The sequence below is a fragment of the Lipotes vexillifer genome, unplaced genomic scaffold, assembly GCF_000442215.2.
Source record: "Lipotes vexillifer unplaced genomic scaffold, Lipotes_vexillifer_v1.1 scaffold471, whole genome shotgun sequence".
Classification (NCBI taxonomy): Eukaryota; Metazoa; Chordata; class Mammalia; order Artiodactyla; family Lipotidae; genus Lipotes; species Lipotes vexillifer.
In genome coordinates, this window is record NW_006780162.1 from 2,142,543 (window position 1) to 2,155,762 (window position 13,220).

General features: G+C 37.6%; 1 protein-coding gene across 4 annotated transcripts in view; it reads right to left on the bottom strand.

Annotated features, from left to right (window-relative positions):
- Positions 1-13,220, bottom strand: part of TRIP12 (thyroid hormone receptor interactor 12) — a 106,599-nt gene that overhangs the window by 15,349 nt on the left and 78,030 nt on the right. For all 4 annotated transcript variants that reach the window (XM_007453265.1, XM_007453264.1, XM_007453262.1 and 1 more), the window contains 9 exons: positions 12,178-12,329; positions 10,521-10,693; positions 10,051-10,124; positions 9,770-9,969; positions 8,992-9,119; positions 6,754-6,905; positions 5,507-5,649; positions 4,273-4,429; positions 2,708-2,806 (listed from right to left, as the gene is read on the bottom strand). In XM_007453265.1, the coding sequence (XP_007453327.1) occupies positions 2,708-2,806; positions 4,273-4,429; positions 5,507-5,649; positions 6,754-6,905; positions 8,992-9,119; positions 9,770-9,969; positions 10,051-10,124; positions 10,521-10,693; positions 12,178-12,329 (1,278 nt within the window). The remainder of the gene's footprint in view (positions 1-2,707; positions 2,807-4,272; positions 4,430-5,506; positions 5,650-6,753; positions 6,906-8,991; positions 9,120-9,769; positions 9,970-10,050; positions 10,125-10,520; positions 10,694-12,177; positions 12,330-13,220) is intronic.

Below are 13,220 nucleotides of genomic sequence, written 5' to 3' on the forward strand. Positions count from 1 at the left end.
GGGAAAGAGGAAGGAAAGTATCCCCAGGAGACTCAATACTTCAGAGACAATTATAGAAAATCATTATTTTGAGTCTACTGGCCTGGCTATTTAAAAACATCTCAAAAGAAAGAAAAGACAAAGATTAGAAAGAAAGTAAAGCTGTCTTTTTTCATGGGTGACATGATTGTCTACAACATGGAAAGCAAATTACACCTCAGGCCCTACTGCCTGTTTTTGTACAGTGTGTAGGCTAAAAATGGGCTTTACAATATTAAACGGTTGAAAAAATTCTTGAATAATATCTCACAATGTGTGAAAATTATATGACTTCAAATTTCAGTGACTATCAATAAAGTTTTATTGGAACACAGCCCTGCTCATTCATGTTTGTATTGTGTACGGACACTTTCACTTTACAAAGCCAGAAGTGAGGAGCTGTGATGAAGACCACATGGTCCACAAAGCTTGAAACATTTATTATCTTGCTCTTCACAGAAAAGTTGCCCAAGCCCCGTACCTACAACAATCCTAAATGATCTATTTAAAAATTTTAGAACCAATAATTAAGTTATCAAGGTCACAGGAAACAAGGTCAGCAAAGAAAACTTATTTCTACAAACTAACAGCAACTGGAAACTGAAAAGAAAGAACAATATTATTTTCAAAACCATCAAAAAACATGAACTATTTGGGAGGAACTTAATAAAACATGTACACGAGAGACCTCTAGACTGCAGTTATGAAGCATACTGAGAGAAGTTAAAGACCTAAATCAGAGAAAGGCTACGCTGTATTCACGCACTGGAAGATTCAATACCATAAACATCAACTCTCTCCCAAACTGACCATGATTCAACACAAACCTAATCAACATCCTGTGAGAGACTTCCCTGGTGGTGCGGTGGTTAAGAATCTGCCTGCCAATGCAGGGGACACAGGTTTGATCCCTGGTCCGGGAAGATCCCACATGCCGTGGAGCAACTAAGCCCGTGTGCCACAACTACTGAGCCTGCGTGCCACACCTGCTGAAGCCTGCACACCTTAGAGCCTGTGCTCGGCAAGAAGAGATGCTACTGCGCAACTAAGCCGTGTGCCACAACTACTGAGCCTGCGTGCCACACCTGCTGAAGCCTGCACACCTTAGAGCCTGTGCTCGGCAAGAAGAGATGCTACTGCAATGAGAAGCCCGCGCACCGCAATGAAGAGTAGCCCCCGCTTGCCGCAACTGGAGAGAGCCCGCGCGCTGCAACAAAGACCCAATGCAGCTAAAGAAAAACAAAAAACAAAAAAAACCCAAAACAGATCGTAGGCCTAAATATAAGAGCTAAAACTATACAACTCCTAAAAAAACACATAAGAAAAAATGTTTGAGACCATGGTTTAACGGAAATTTTCCTGGGATACAAAAAGCATAAACCAGAAAGGAAAAAAATTGATAAACTGGATTTCATCGACATTAACAACTTCTGCTCTTTCAAAGATATTTCATCAGGAAATGAAAAGATAAACAACAGGCTGAAAAAAAATATTTGCAAAACACTTATCTCATAAAGGACTTGTATGCAGAATGTAAAAAGAACTCCTAAAAGCTCTGATAAAACAAAACCCAATGAAAAAGTGGGCAGAATTCCTGGACACTTCCTCCAAAGAAGATAAGAAATGAAAAGATAGTAATCATTAATCATCAGTGAAATGCAAATTAAAACTACAGTAAATCCACTAGAGTAACTAAAATTAAAAAGACTGGCAATAACCAAGTTTTGGTAAGCATGTGAAGCAACTGAAATTCACATACTACATTACTGGTGGGAAGGAAAAATGGGGCAGTTACTCTGGAAAACGGTTTGGTGTCTCATATAAAGTCAAAACGTACCTTACCAAAAGACTTAGCCATTCAACCCTGAAGTATTTCATATTTTACCCAAGAGAAATGAAAACATATGTCTACACGAAGACTTGTACACAAATGTTCACAGCAGCATTACTCCTAAGAGCTAAGAAAGTGGAAATACCTCAAATGTGCATCAACTGATGGTTAGGTAAACATATGATGGTATGTCCACGTAATGGACTATTACTGTTATTCAGCAATAAAAGGAAACAAACTGATACACGCAACAACATGAATTAGCATTACACTAAGTGAAAGCAGAGTAACACAAATGGCTACGTACTATATGACTCCATTTATTATGATACTGTACAAAGACAAAACTGGAGGGACAGAATACAGATCAATGGTTGCCAGGGATTGGGGATGAAGGCTGGGGACTGACTGCAAAACGGTCTAAGACAACTTTCTGTGGTGATGGGATTTGTTCTTTATCTTGATGTGGTTGTGGTTATAGACTGTATACATTTGTCAACACTTAGAAATGTGTATCGTAAAAGTGTGCATTTATGATATATGAGTTGTATCTCAGTAAACCTGATTTTTTTAAAAATGCAGTTCAAACATTTTGAAAGTTATGTTTAAAACCTGTCACTTTATCAACCTAAAGATTACACAAACACTTGCTCTTCTGCCAGGAAAAAAAAAAAACCCTTTTATTATGCAATTTAACCTTGAAAAATGGAGAACTTAGAACAAATCATTCAAGAGAAAACAGAGTACATCTCAAGTTTTGAGATAAATTTCCCAATTGTCTTTTACAATTTCACAGGACCAAGAAACTCTAGTGACATCTTATCAACAGCACAAGTCAACACAGCCTCATAAACTCACCTCATTTTCATACTGAATTTCTAACATGGCCCGTGAGCTGCCAAGATCCTGCATCACAGACTCTGCTTGTTTCAGCAGCTCCTCTCTGTTCACAGTACGCTGCAAAGAAAAGTACAAATGTGAGGAAACTTTGATAAACAGGTGGCATTTCTCTCAGTGCAAAAAAAAAAAAAAAAAAAAAAAAAAAAGGAAAAGGACCTTGAGTCTTGAGTCTCTAGGGACAGCAAATAATGGGAAGGCAAATATATAGGAAACTAATGGCAGATAAAAGCTGGTTAGTAAAGTTTGTTATGCAGATTTCTGTGGTGCAAAAAAAAAAAAAAAAAAAAAAATCAATTCAATCGTTAAAAATTATTTCTTAAAAAAAAAGCACACCTCAGAAGGGGTCTTAAGACATAGCTGCAGTGCTGTAGACATCAACAGCATCCTGCTATACATGAAGAAAAGCTAGATGTAAGTGTAGTTATTAGCTTGAGCCCATGGCAAATTCAGAAAATTCAAGTTGTTGAAGAAAGGATCTCTGTAACCTTCTCAAACATCAATGCAATTCAGGGCTGTGGCTCCATGAAATCTCACTGTGTACATTTATAGTTTGGTGATGGAGAAATAGGTGTGGAGGTGACAGGTGAGCTGGAAACCTACTGGCCTTGACCAGCAGAGATCCTACAAGTACCACTGCAAATATCTATTAATGAGATGCATGGGGATGAGAAAGGTCTTGATAGATTTCCAAATTCTACCTACACCTTGTTTATGGAATCCTAACGATACAAATAAAGATAGGATTTAAGAACAACGTTTTTTTGTTTTGCTTCTCATTCCTCCCACTCCCCCTTTTTAAGCCATTACTAATGGCTTTTGTGAGACTTCTGGAGATAGAAGTTTGTAGGAAGACAGACTTGAATAAGAATCCTCAGCAAGAAAAAGGGAGATGAACAAAGAAGTCCTAAGTAAAAGGCAATGCAGTGCGAGAAGTGCAGGACTAGTCTCAGATGTAAATGGCCCGGGGCTGTGTGGTTTAGAGTTATCACCATGGGGCCAGGATTAGAAGCACAAGAAGATGCAGTCAGCAATACAAGGCTGACGGGTATAGAGACATGAACTATATCAAGGATTTTGTTTGTCTCTTCTAATTGGAGTGATTTGCTAAGAGAATGATGTGGATTTGATTAATTCTACCTACTGCATAAAGGGATCAATTATAAAAGGGAGATATGGTTAGAGTTCTTAATTTAGAAAGAAAAGAAGGAGGTCTCAGTGAAAGAAGAGAAGATTCTTCCTTGGCACAAGAGTTATGGAGACTAAAAGAGAAAAACAACTGTAGAAATCATTACAGAAACCAGGGTGGGAGGGAAGGACTCTTACTGGAGAATAAAGAAGAATCCCAAGAGATCCCAAGAGACTGATAGGAAAATATGGCTAACACATATGATAAGAAGGTAAGCAAAGAGATAACTGCGACTAAGATAAGCCTCTAAACCAATAGGGATAGTTAGATGCATCACATTTCTAGTTTTCCCATTATCAGTATGACTTATCTTTAAATATTTTCGGGAGAAACTTACTTTTTTTCTATCCAATCTAGGTGCAACTCTGCTATCTTGAGAATCAGACTGGTTGATTTCTGGGTTGGTATCAAGTAATCTTTGCATTGCTCGGTCCCGATCAAATGCAGTTACATAAAAAAGCATTTGCCGGGTATCAAAAGGGAAGAAAAACGGGCTGTAAAAAGATGCGATATAAATTTATTAACTGAATTAGAATCAAAAACCATTAAAAAACCCTGGCTTAGAAACAACTTTTGATATGATACAGATTAATAATTATAATGTAACCAATAAAAATGGTCTACTCAACTAATTTTGAAGAATTTTCATAATTCTTGCATGAAATTTCTGAATGATCAAGTAATAATGCATTAAGTAGCCATTCACTATGAAATCTGAAATTCAACCATTAAAATCAAGCCCATCCAAGATCATCTTTAATCTCCCAATGACCTTCAGTAAGCATAACATGATTAGTGAAGGTGAAATTTTAAAATATAATCACCACCTCACCAGGTTGCCAACCCATCCCATTCCACATACACACGAGTAATGATTTCACTAAGTTCATGATTTTCCTCTTGGCTTTGGCATTTGTTAAGTCACTCAAAACTGCCAAAAGGCAGCTGCTTATTTTTAAAGAATGAACTCTGCAGTACCAAGGCCCTGCTGCCTCTTGACATGTGATTTTGGCAGTTCTTGACACAGAACTGTCCAGAGCATTTCCTATGGTTATCTAAGCATTCAGCATCTATTCTGTACAATATGAGTAGCCACGCAAGGATGTGGGTAGTGTGACTAAAAAACTCCCATTAAAAATTTTTCATTTTAATTCATCTAAATGTAAATACAGCTACATGAGGCTGGTGGCTCCCGTATCCATCAGTGCAGTCCTATAGTCTCCAAGAATGTAGGTCTGGACCCAAACAGGCTCAGAGAGAGAATCAACCAAACTCCACCTTTGGTGTCCCATTTTATGACGGAAGAGGGCTGAATCTCCTCACTAAAAATCCTTGTGTACTTCCCTATTTCATATATAAAGATACTATCAAGTAGACCTAGTGCCGGCCCCAGCTCATCTAGCCTGTTTGGATGCTGAAGCTACACTATTAAGCAAGCTATGATCAAAAATCACATTAACTAAACACATTTAAATAGGTTTGCTAAAGACTATGTTTTTGTAACAAGATATATAAAGATCAACACAATGATAACACTCCCAAGCCCACCACTACAGAAGTGATTGTCTTACCAGGTTTTTCCTAGTTCAGTAAGCCATGTTGGGATGTTTCCCGTCATGATTACTAAAGGATCCTGAAGCTGCCTATTTGCTTTTGCTGTCAACTTACTGTTAATAAATTCACTAGTTGGGATAATCTCCTTGCACACTGCATTCTGTAAAATGTTAAAAAAAAAAGTCTATTATGTAGTAAAACATTAGGATTATATTCACCATCGTTTCCTTTATTCCCAAATACGTATGCAGAGTGCTGAGACTTCCCCTGCTGGTTTCCAACATACAGCTTCTCGTTGGTATGTCCCAACCTGAATGGCAGCTTTCACAACGCACAGCTGAGACAGCCCAACCCCACGTGCCACTGACAGAGCAGCGAATGCTTCATGCAGGGCCAGCTCCTTCACTCTTCCCTCCACTAGCGTAGTATCAAAGACAAGCATTCAACTTTCACTTGAATTTAATACACATCTTAAATAAATGAACTTTTAGCTAAAGGTACCTAAAGATTTTTTAACTAATAAATTAATGGTAAATTTTTATGTGGTAGCTTAATTTTATAAATTATAGCTAGAGAATATTTACAAGTCTGCTAAGAGAACTAGGTCTGCCTAGAGAACTAAATTAAATGTATGTATATTTCATTATATTGCTCTTAAGACTACTGAGGTGGCAGTTTAATTCTTAAAAACAATAAAATGAAAGCATAAATACTATTTTGCCTAGATGAATTTTTACCTAATGATGACACATTTGGGAGAAAGCAGAATTTTTCTTGTTGATACAGCTTTTACAGTAAAATAGATTCACGTTTTTGGAGATTAAAACCAGCAAGTTGAACGTTAATATTTCTAAAGTGGTATGATTGTTCAGAGTATTCTATAGTATTTTGGGGAAATATCAGTTGCAAAGACTAAGAAACTACTTAATATCCATTTTGCCCTGTAAAAACCACTTGCTCAAGTTATTGTATAAATACTACCACTGAAATATAAATGCAAAAGATAATTTGACCATATTTTAAAACTCAAAATAGGTGACTTTACTGTATGAAGTATACAGGGCTGCTTTACCCTCTGTTTTTACTAACATACTGGAAGAGTATCTTTCATACATGCTGGGCTAGGATCTGTGCTGTTCAGCTGAATCATTGTTTCTATTTCTAGTACAACAGGAAACTGATCAAGCACTAGACAGAAACTAAGAAAAAACATGTAATGGACAACACATCAGGGAAAAGTTCGAAAGTAGGCAATATTACTCACATCATACAAGTAATACCAGTATCGACTGATGGCATGTAAAACTCTTAAAAGAAGAATCACATCTAATGAAGGGTCTTCAAAAGTTATATTTTCAGGTGGTGTGGGTATGAGGTAAACTTCTAGAGGATTTGATACTGACGGGCACACTCCATCTAGAGGGCAAAAGATCAAAGTTTGATCAAAGTGTTGATCAAAGTTAGAAAGGCAGTCAATGAAGCCAGCATCATCTCAACATGCCTAAAAACAGTAACCACGAGTGGTTAAGATTTAACGCTCCGTATCTTACTAGTAGAGTACTGACAGCTTGAACATTTTTTTTCCTTTTTTATCTTACAGATAAATCATCCAGGCTTAGGAAAATTTCACTTTCTCTCCCATACTCATACACTGTAAAGGAGAAAAACTGACTCCTTTGCATTTCTCCTTTTTTTTTTTTTGTGGTATGTGGGCCTCTCCCGTTGCAGAGGACAGGCTCCGGAGGCGCAGGCTCAGTGGCCATGGCTCACGGGCCCAATCGCTCCGTGGCACGTGGTATCCTCCCGGACTGCGGCACGAACCCACATCCCCTGCATCAGCAGGCGGACTCTCAACCACTGCGCCACCAGGGAAGCTCCTGCATTTCTCCTTTGTATCAGAAAAATAACTGACAATAAAATGGCCAGAGAGGAGTAAAGAAAAGGTGTTTAAATTAAGTTCACTGCTACAGAAATTTCCTGGATTTTTTATATCCAGTTTAAAATGGCCATGTAAGATAAACAAATACTCCCAAGTTATACATCTGATCAAAATAAGATTTGGTTATTTAATCCAAGACTTAGGACATGATAGACTGTGATAGTTTCCAAGTAGGAACTGCAATTCCTTTGTTCTTGGATCTCATAAAGTAATAGCATTAGAAAAGAGAGAGACTGAAACTGTTGCCATTTACTTCTACCAAGCAAAGAAATTAAAAATCACAACACTAGCTCTGCATAAAAGGGCAACTGTTTTAATACCAAAAACATAGAAAACAAATATCTCAAACACCCTTTTATATAGAAAAAACTGAGTTTTATGAAAAACAAACTTGCTACAATGCCCTTACTTCTGTGGACCAGGGAAAATTTCATCAACACCACCAGTGTTTGGAAATCCCTGATAGGGGCTGGTCCCCAAGGAATGCAGCCTATTGGTAAGGCACTGTTATAAAAAAGAAACGGAGAGGGGCTTCCCTGGTGGCGCAGTGGTTGAGAGTCCGCCTGCCGATGCAGGAGACACAGGTTCGTGCCCCGGTCTGGGAGGATCCCACATGCCGCGGAGCGGCTGGGCCCATAAGCCACGGCCACTGAGCCTGCGCGTCCGGAGCCTGCGCTCCGCGGCGGGAGAGGCCACAGCAGTGAGAGGCCCGCGTATCAAAAAAAAAAAAAAAAAAAAAAAAAAGAAAGGGAGGAAATGAGCAAAGTTAGACTGGAAGGAAATACTACAAAGGAAGGTAAGTCAATTGGGAGGTTTTACTACTTTCTGTAGTCATTTTATAACCTAGCAAAACTTTTTATTCCTTCTATAATTGGTGGATCACACTATTATAATGAATAACAATAAATATAAATATATATTATTATATATATAAATATATAAATAAATATAAATAACAATAAAAATTAAGGGCCAATGTCCAGCCTCTTCTTTAGTGCATATGTTCTACTAATGAAATTTGTTTTTGCTTTCATAAAAACATGAATTCTTCATAGAAAGAATGGTAAGTTTTCCCCAAAATTCTTTCAAGATAACTTTTCACTTTCTAGACATTAAAGTCAAGGGTTCAATTAAAAGCAGCCAAGCGTTTGTAGTAATTCATATTTTTATAAATTATATTAAAAGATTTTACTACTAGGGCTTCCCTTGTGGCGCAGTGGTTGAGAGTCCGCCTGCCGATGCAGGGGACACAGGTTCGTGTCCCAGTCCGGGAAGATCCTACATGCCGTGGAGCGGCTAGGCCCGTGAGCCATGGCCACTGAGCCTGCGCGTCCGGAGCCTGTGCTCCGCGACGGGAGAGGCCACAACAGTGAGAGGCCCGCGTACCGCAAAAATAAATAAATAAATAAAAAGATTGTAAGTGTGTAAGTGCGTGGAGTTGTATAAGACATTTAAAAAAAAAAAAAGATTTTACTACTAGATATAAATCACTCCATCAAAACCTTCAAGACAGGAAGACTACTGCCCCATGGCGATCTCCTTGCCCCTCTAGACATCACTTACCGTTCCACAACTCATCGTGCTTTTTTGCATTTCTAGGGGAAGTTTTTGTTGGAGCTGTTTGGGCTCTTCCTCTTTTACCACCAACACAATCTTTATTGCTTTCTTCATCCTCTCTCACGGGTTTGTACCTAAAGTAATAAGAGTATGTAAACTCAAAGTAGATTTTAAAATGGCAAATTATTCTGCAAGGCCAAAGTGCAAGCCACAGACACCACAGAGTTACCAGAACAACTCTCTGAGGGCTATCCTCTCTCTCCCTAGTTGTGGATTTGGAGAACTGCCAATGCGACTGCTTCCTAGAAAAGATCACCTAGGAGGGGCCACCTGAGAAACTCCAGGGGGGCGGGGGGGCTCTGAGAAAAATCACCCTGTTTAAATAAGTAGTAGACATTCACCAACAATGCAGGAAGCTGCATCCAAATGCATCTAAGGGCTCAGAGACGCCAAACTTCGTACTACCTAAAGGAACATCATCTTATAGAGACATTTTTGCCTTATTTAAAGACTTGAAATGAAGCTACTAGAAAAGTAGGTGCAAATTATGATTATTTATTCCCCAAACACATTTTCAAGTAGACTTAATGAGGAAGCTAAATACACACACATACACACACATGCACACACACAAGATGGAACATTTGAAGTGGCTTTTAATAATAAAACATAGAATTTAGAGTCCCCTCTCTCCTTATGCAAGCCAGCCAGTAACAGGAATTCCAAAACACACAAACAGTATCAATGTTGATGAAAAACCAAACAAAATCATTTTCAGACTTGCCATATTGTATGAGTTTTCGTCCAAATACCAGCTCTTCCTAGAGGATTGCTCTCATCATCCGTGGATTCCCGTTCATCTTCGGCCTGTATACTGAACTGCCGTACTGCCTGATACACAGTCATGTTATACGGTAGCAGATGTTCTCCGATGTAAAACTGTAGCCTGTGTCGTACATTTCCTGAATTTAAGAATTGAGCAGCCTAAATAAAGCAAAACAAAATCCATTGAAGCTATAGGCCCTGAACTTTACACATTAAAACTTGGTAAGAACAGCACCTTACCAGAGACTCGTCTATTTCCTCATCAGAGCCATCATCGTCACTGTCTTCATCATCTTCTCTTACTCTTCCATACCCTAAGGACCCAAGAAGTCTGTTAAACTCCTAGCAATTGCATGTGGCAAAGAAAAGCCTATATATACTGGTTAAACTAACATATTCCTAGAAAAACATGTATATTGCATTTTGATCTACAAAGCAGAAAGATTAAGAAAACTGTCAGATACAAAATGTGATTCCTATTACATTCCACCAGGATCAAGTAACTCATCACCCAATCAACCAAGTAAGCAGTCAATCCCTACAAAATTTAACATTTCTACATACTACATATAAAATAAATGATGAGTACACAAGTTCCTGATGCTAGGTTTTGACAGAAGCAGCAATAGGGAAATAATTTATGTATCCCTTAATCTTAATTTCATCCCAAATGTACACATAAACACACAATATACATGTACAGAAAGTACCTCTAACTACAAGGTATCTCTCGATAGCTTGCACCAAAGCCAGAGGGTCAATCTTGACAGGTCCACCCTTCCACTGCTTCACATTTGCACAGTCTGGATGTCTTTGTAACTGGCATTTTAACTGATGTGTGTTGAAAAATTTTAAAGCCTGTGATCCTCTGTTGAGAGAAAAGCTCAAGATAATTTATGAAAAAAAAGTTATTCTATTATTTTCAAAACCAACATACACTAACTAAAATAAAAGCAGGATAATGCAAACTCTGCATTTTTCTTGAGACACAAAGTAGCACTTACCAGTTATGTATATAGTAAAGCCAGCAATTCCAAGTTACTGGAAAAAACTTTTTATGATAAAATAAGAAATAAAAGAGGATGTGTATGCATGCATATGAAAACGTTAAATCAACCTTCCATGTCTGTCCCACCATGAATCTATGTAAGCGGAAATACCTCACGATCGAGATTTAATTATTTCCGCAGGATAAAAATTCCTGAACCATTTGGGCATGCTCACTTCTGCAATATTTTGCCATTGCCTACTAAATCCTATTTATTTAAAAACAAACAACAAACCCTCTCATTTTTGCTTTCGAAGATTTCAGCTACAAAACTACTTTAAAAACTGACCTTTAGATTTTACTTTGCTATAGTCTTTTGAGTGAAGCAGTTTAATAGCTGTACCAGCCTAGAGCTGGTAATGATATTCAACTGCTCATTTCTGAAAAGGTCTGGCAAGAGTAAGACGAGTTTAAAATGCAGTTATCTACAAGGTTCCATAATGCATGCAAACAGGGCTATGGGAAAGAATATTCCATTACATTGATATATACACATGTAAGCATACATATTTTACACAAATTTAGATAAAAATGAAAAACACTATGGTTTTCTCAAATATATTTGAAAGTGTCCCTTTATTTCATAAAAATCTTCCAGGACAGTTTAATAATCGAAATTAAATACCACTCTCTACATTAAATTTCAAAGCAGAAAAAAACCTAGTCCACACTGATCACTTCACTATTCAATAATGCATACTGTTTTAATTCAGTCAGAATTTTAAATGTCTTTAAAACACAGCAGACTGTGATTTTAAACCCAAGCTACTTTTTAAAATTTTCTAGGCTGCTAGTCATAATATTCCAGGAAGCATGTAACATTCTGTAAGAACACAACAATGAACTTAATGAATTCTTTCTGTAGCACTTCATGAGTCCTGTAAAACTACTATATTATGGAAAAAAATAAACTTATTTGTTAAAGCCCATCAAAATGCAAAGTTTTTGCAAAACCCCTTAGATCACATATAAAATCACATTATTGCACAGAAAGTAAACATTTTATTATCCATATCTACAAACTTCTTGGAGAAAAGCTTTATATATTAAAGTACATCAATTTAAGGAAAACTAAGCCTACTACAACTTTCCAGCACTAGTTGGTTTTATATTTTCAAAACATCATGTTTAAGATATGGGGTACGACTTTAGGGATAAAAATTATCTGATTCACACTTTAGAATATTTAATTTCTGCGGTCCTTATTCATGAATGTTCTTTGAGCAGACCAAGATGTCACTAGACCTCTTGCCACCTTACCTCAACAAAATAAAGCATAAAGTCCAATGGCAAGGGCACACCTAGGCAATGATCCTTACCTGCCTCCTGTGCCATTTCCACTTGGAAAGTCATGCACTTTGACTGGAAACTGTTCCATCTGGCTGAGGCAGTTGTTCATCTTGTGAACTAATGCCAACAAAGGTGCATTACCCACTGGTTCTACTCTTCCAATGGGCTCCTCTCCAGGAAGCTAAAGTTATAAATAAACGAATAGGTTAAGCAAGGCCTCATGAAAATGGAATGCTCAACAAGAAAATTTAATAGGTAGTTTTACAAGAGATCTAATCTATTGTACCTTTTTTGATGGATTTGGTTAGAACAGTGTTTCCAAAGAAATTATTTCAATAAAGACATTCTTTCTGTATAGGCCCACAATCCCATATTCACAATTCCTAAGTCCAAAAGGCTTGAAAACACAACTCATTTAGTGGCAAAACCTGACTCAGACAGACACAAGGCCATTTGTAGTCTTTATTCAACCTTTATTTAGTAGGAATAGTCCTATGTTTTGCTGCAAAAATATTTAATGTGTGCAAAGTACTGTTCAGAATCCACTGGGGATATATCAGGTAATACATGCTGTATATACTGTATGGTAGAACTCGTGAAACCCATCCAGCCCCAAGGAGTATCAGATAAGAGATTACAGACCTGTACATAATTTTAAGCATGGTATAAAACTATACCCAATATTGCTACACATCTAATGATTCTCAAATAAACATCAATTCTGCTTTAGGTAGCCGCACCAGTTAAGACAATATAAGCAATGCCTGCAAACACTGAAAAGACATGGTGACACAGTTTCATACAGGAGACTTGTCCTTAGCCCTATTATACAGCTGAACCAGAGAATCTTCCCTAGGGATGCCTTCTCTTAAGCCATTATGAACAAGCAGAGTGATGTGGAGTCAACAGTGTTCAGGTTACTCTCTTGCTCTCACTCACTGAGGGTGAAGGAAGTGAAGCTGCTCTGTGGCTTCTGGTCTCATAATCCACATTATAAATGGTGATTAAGTACTCTTCAATGAAATTGTTAGTTCTGTGTTTTACATACAGAATAGAAATGTATATGTGTCTA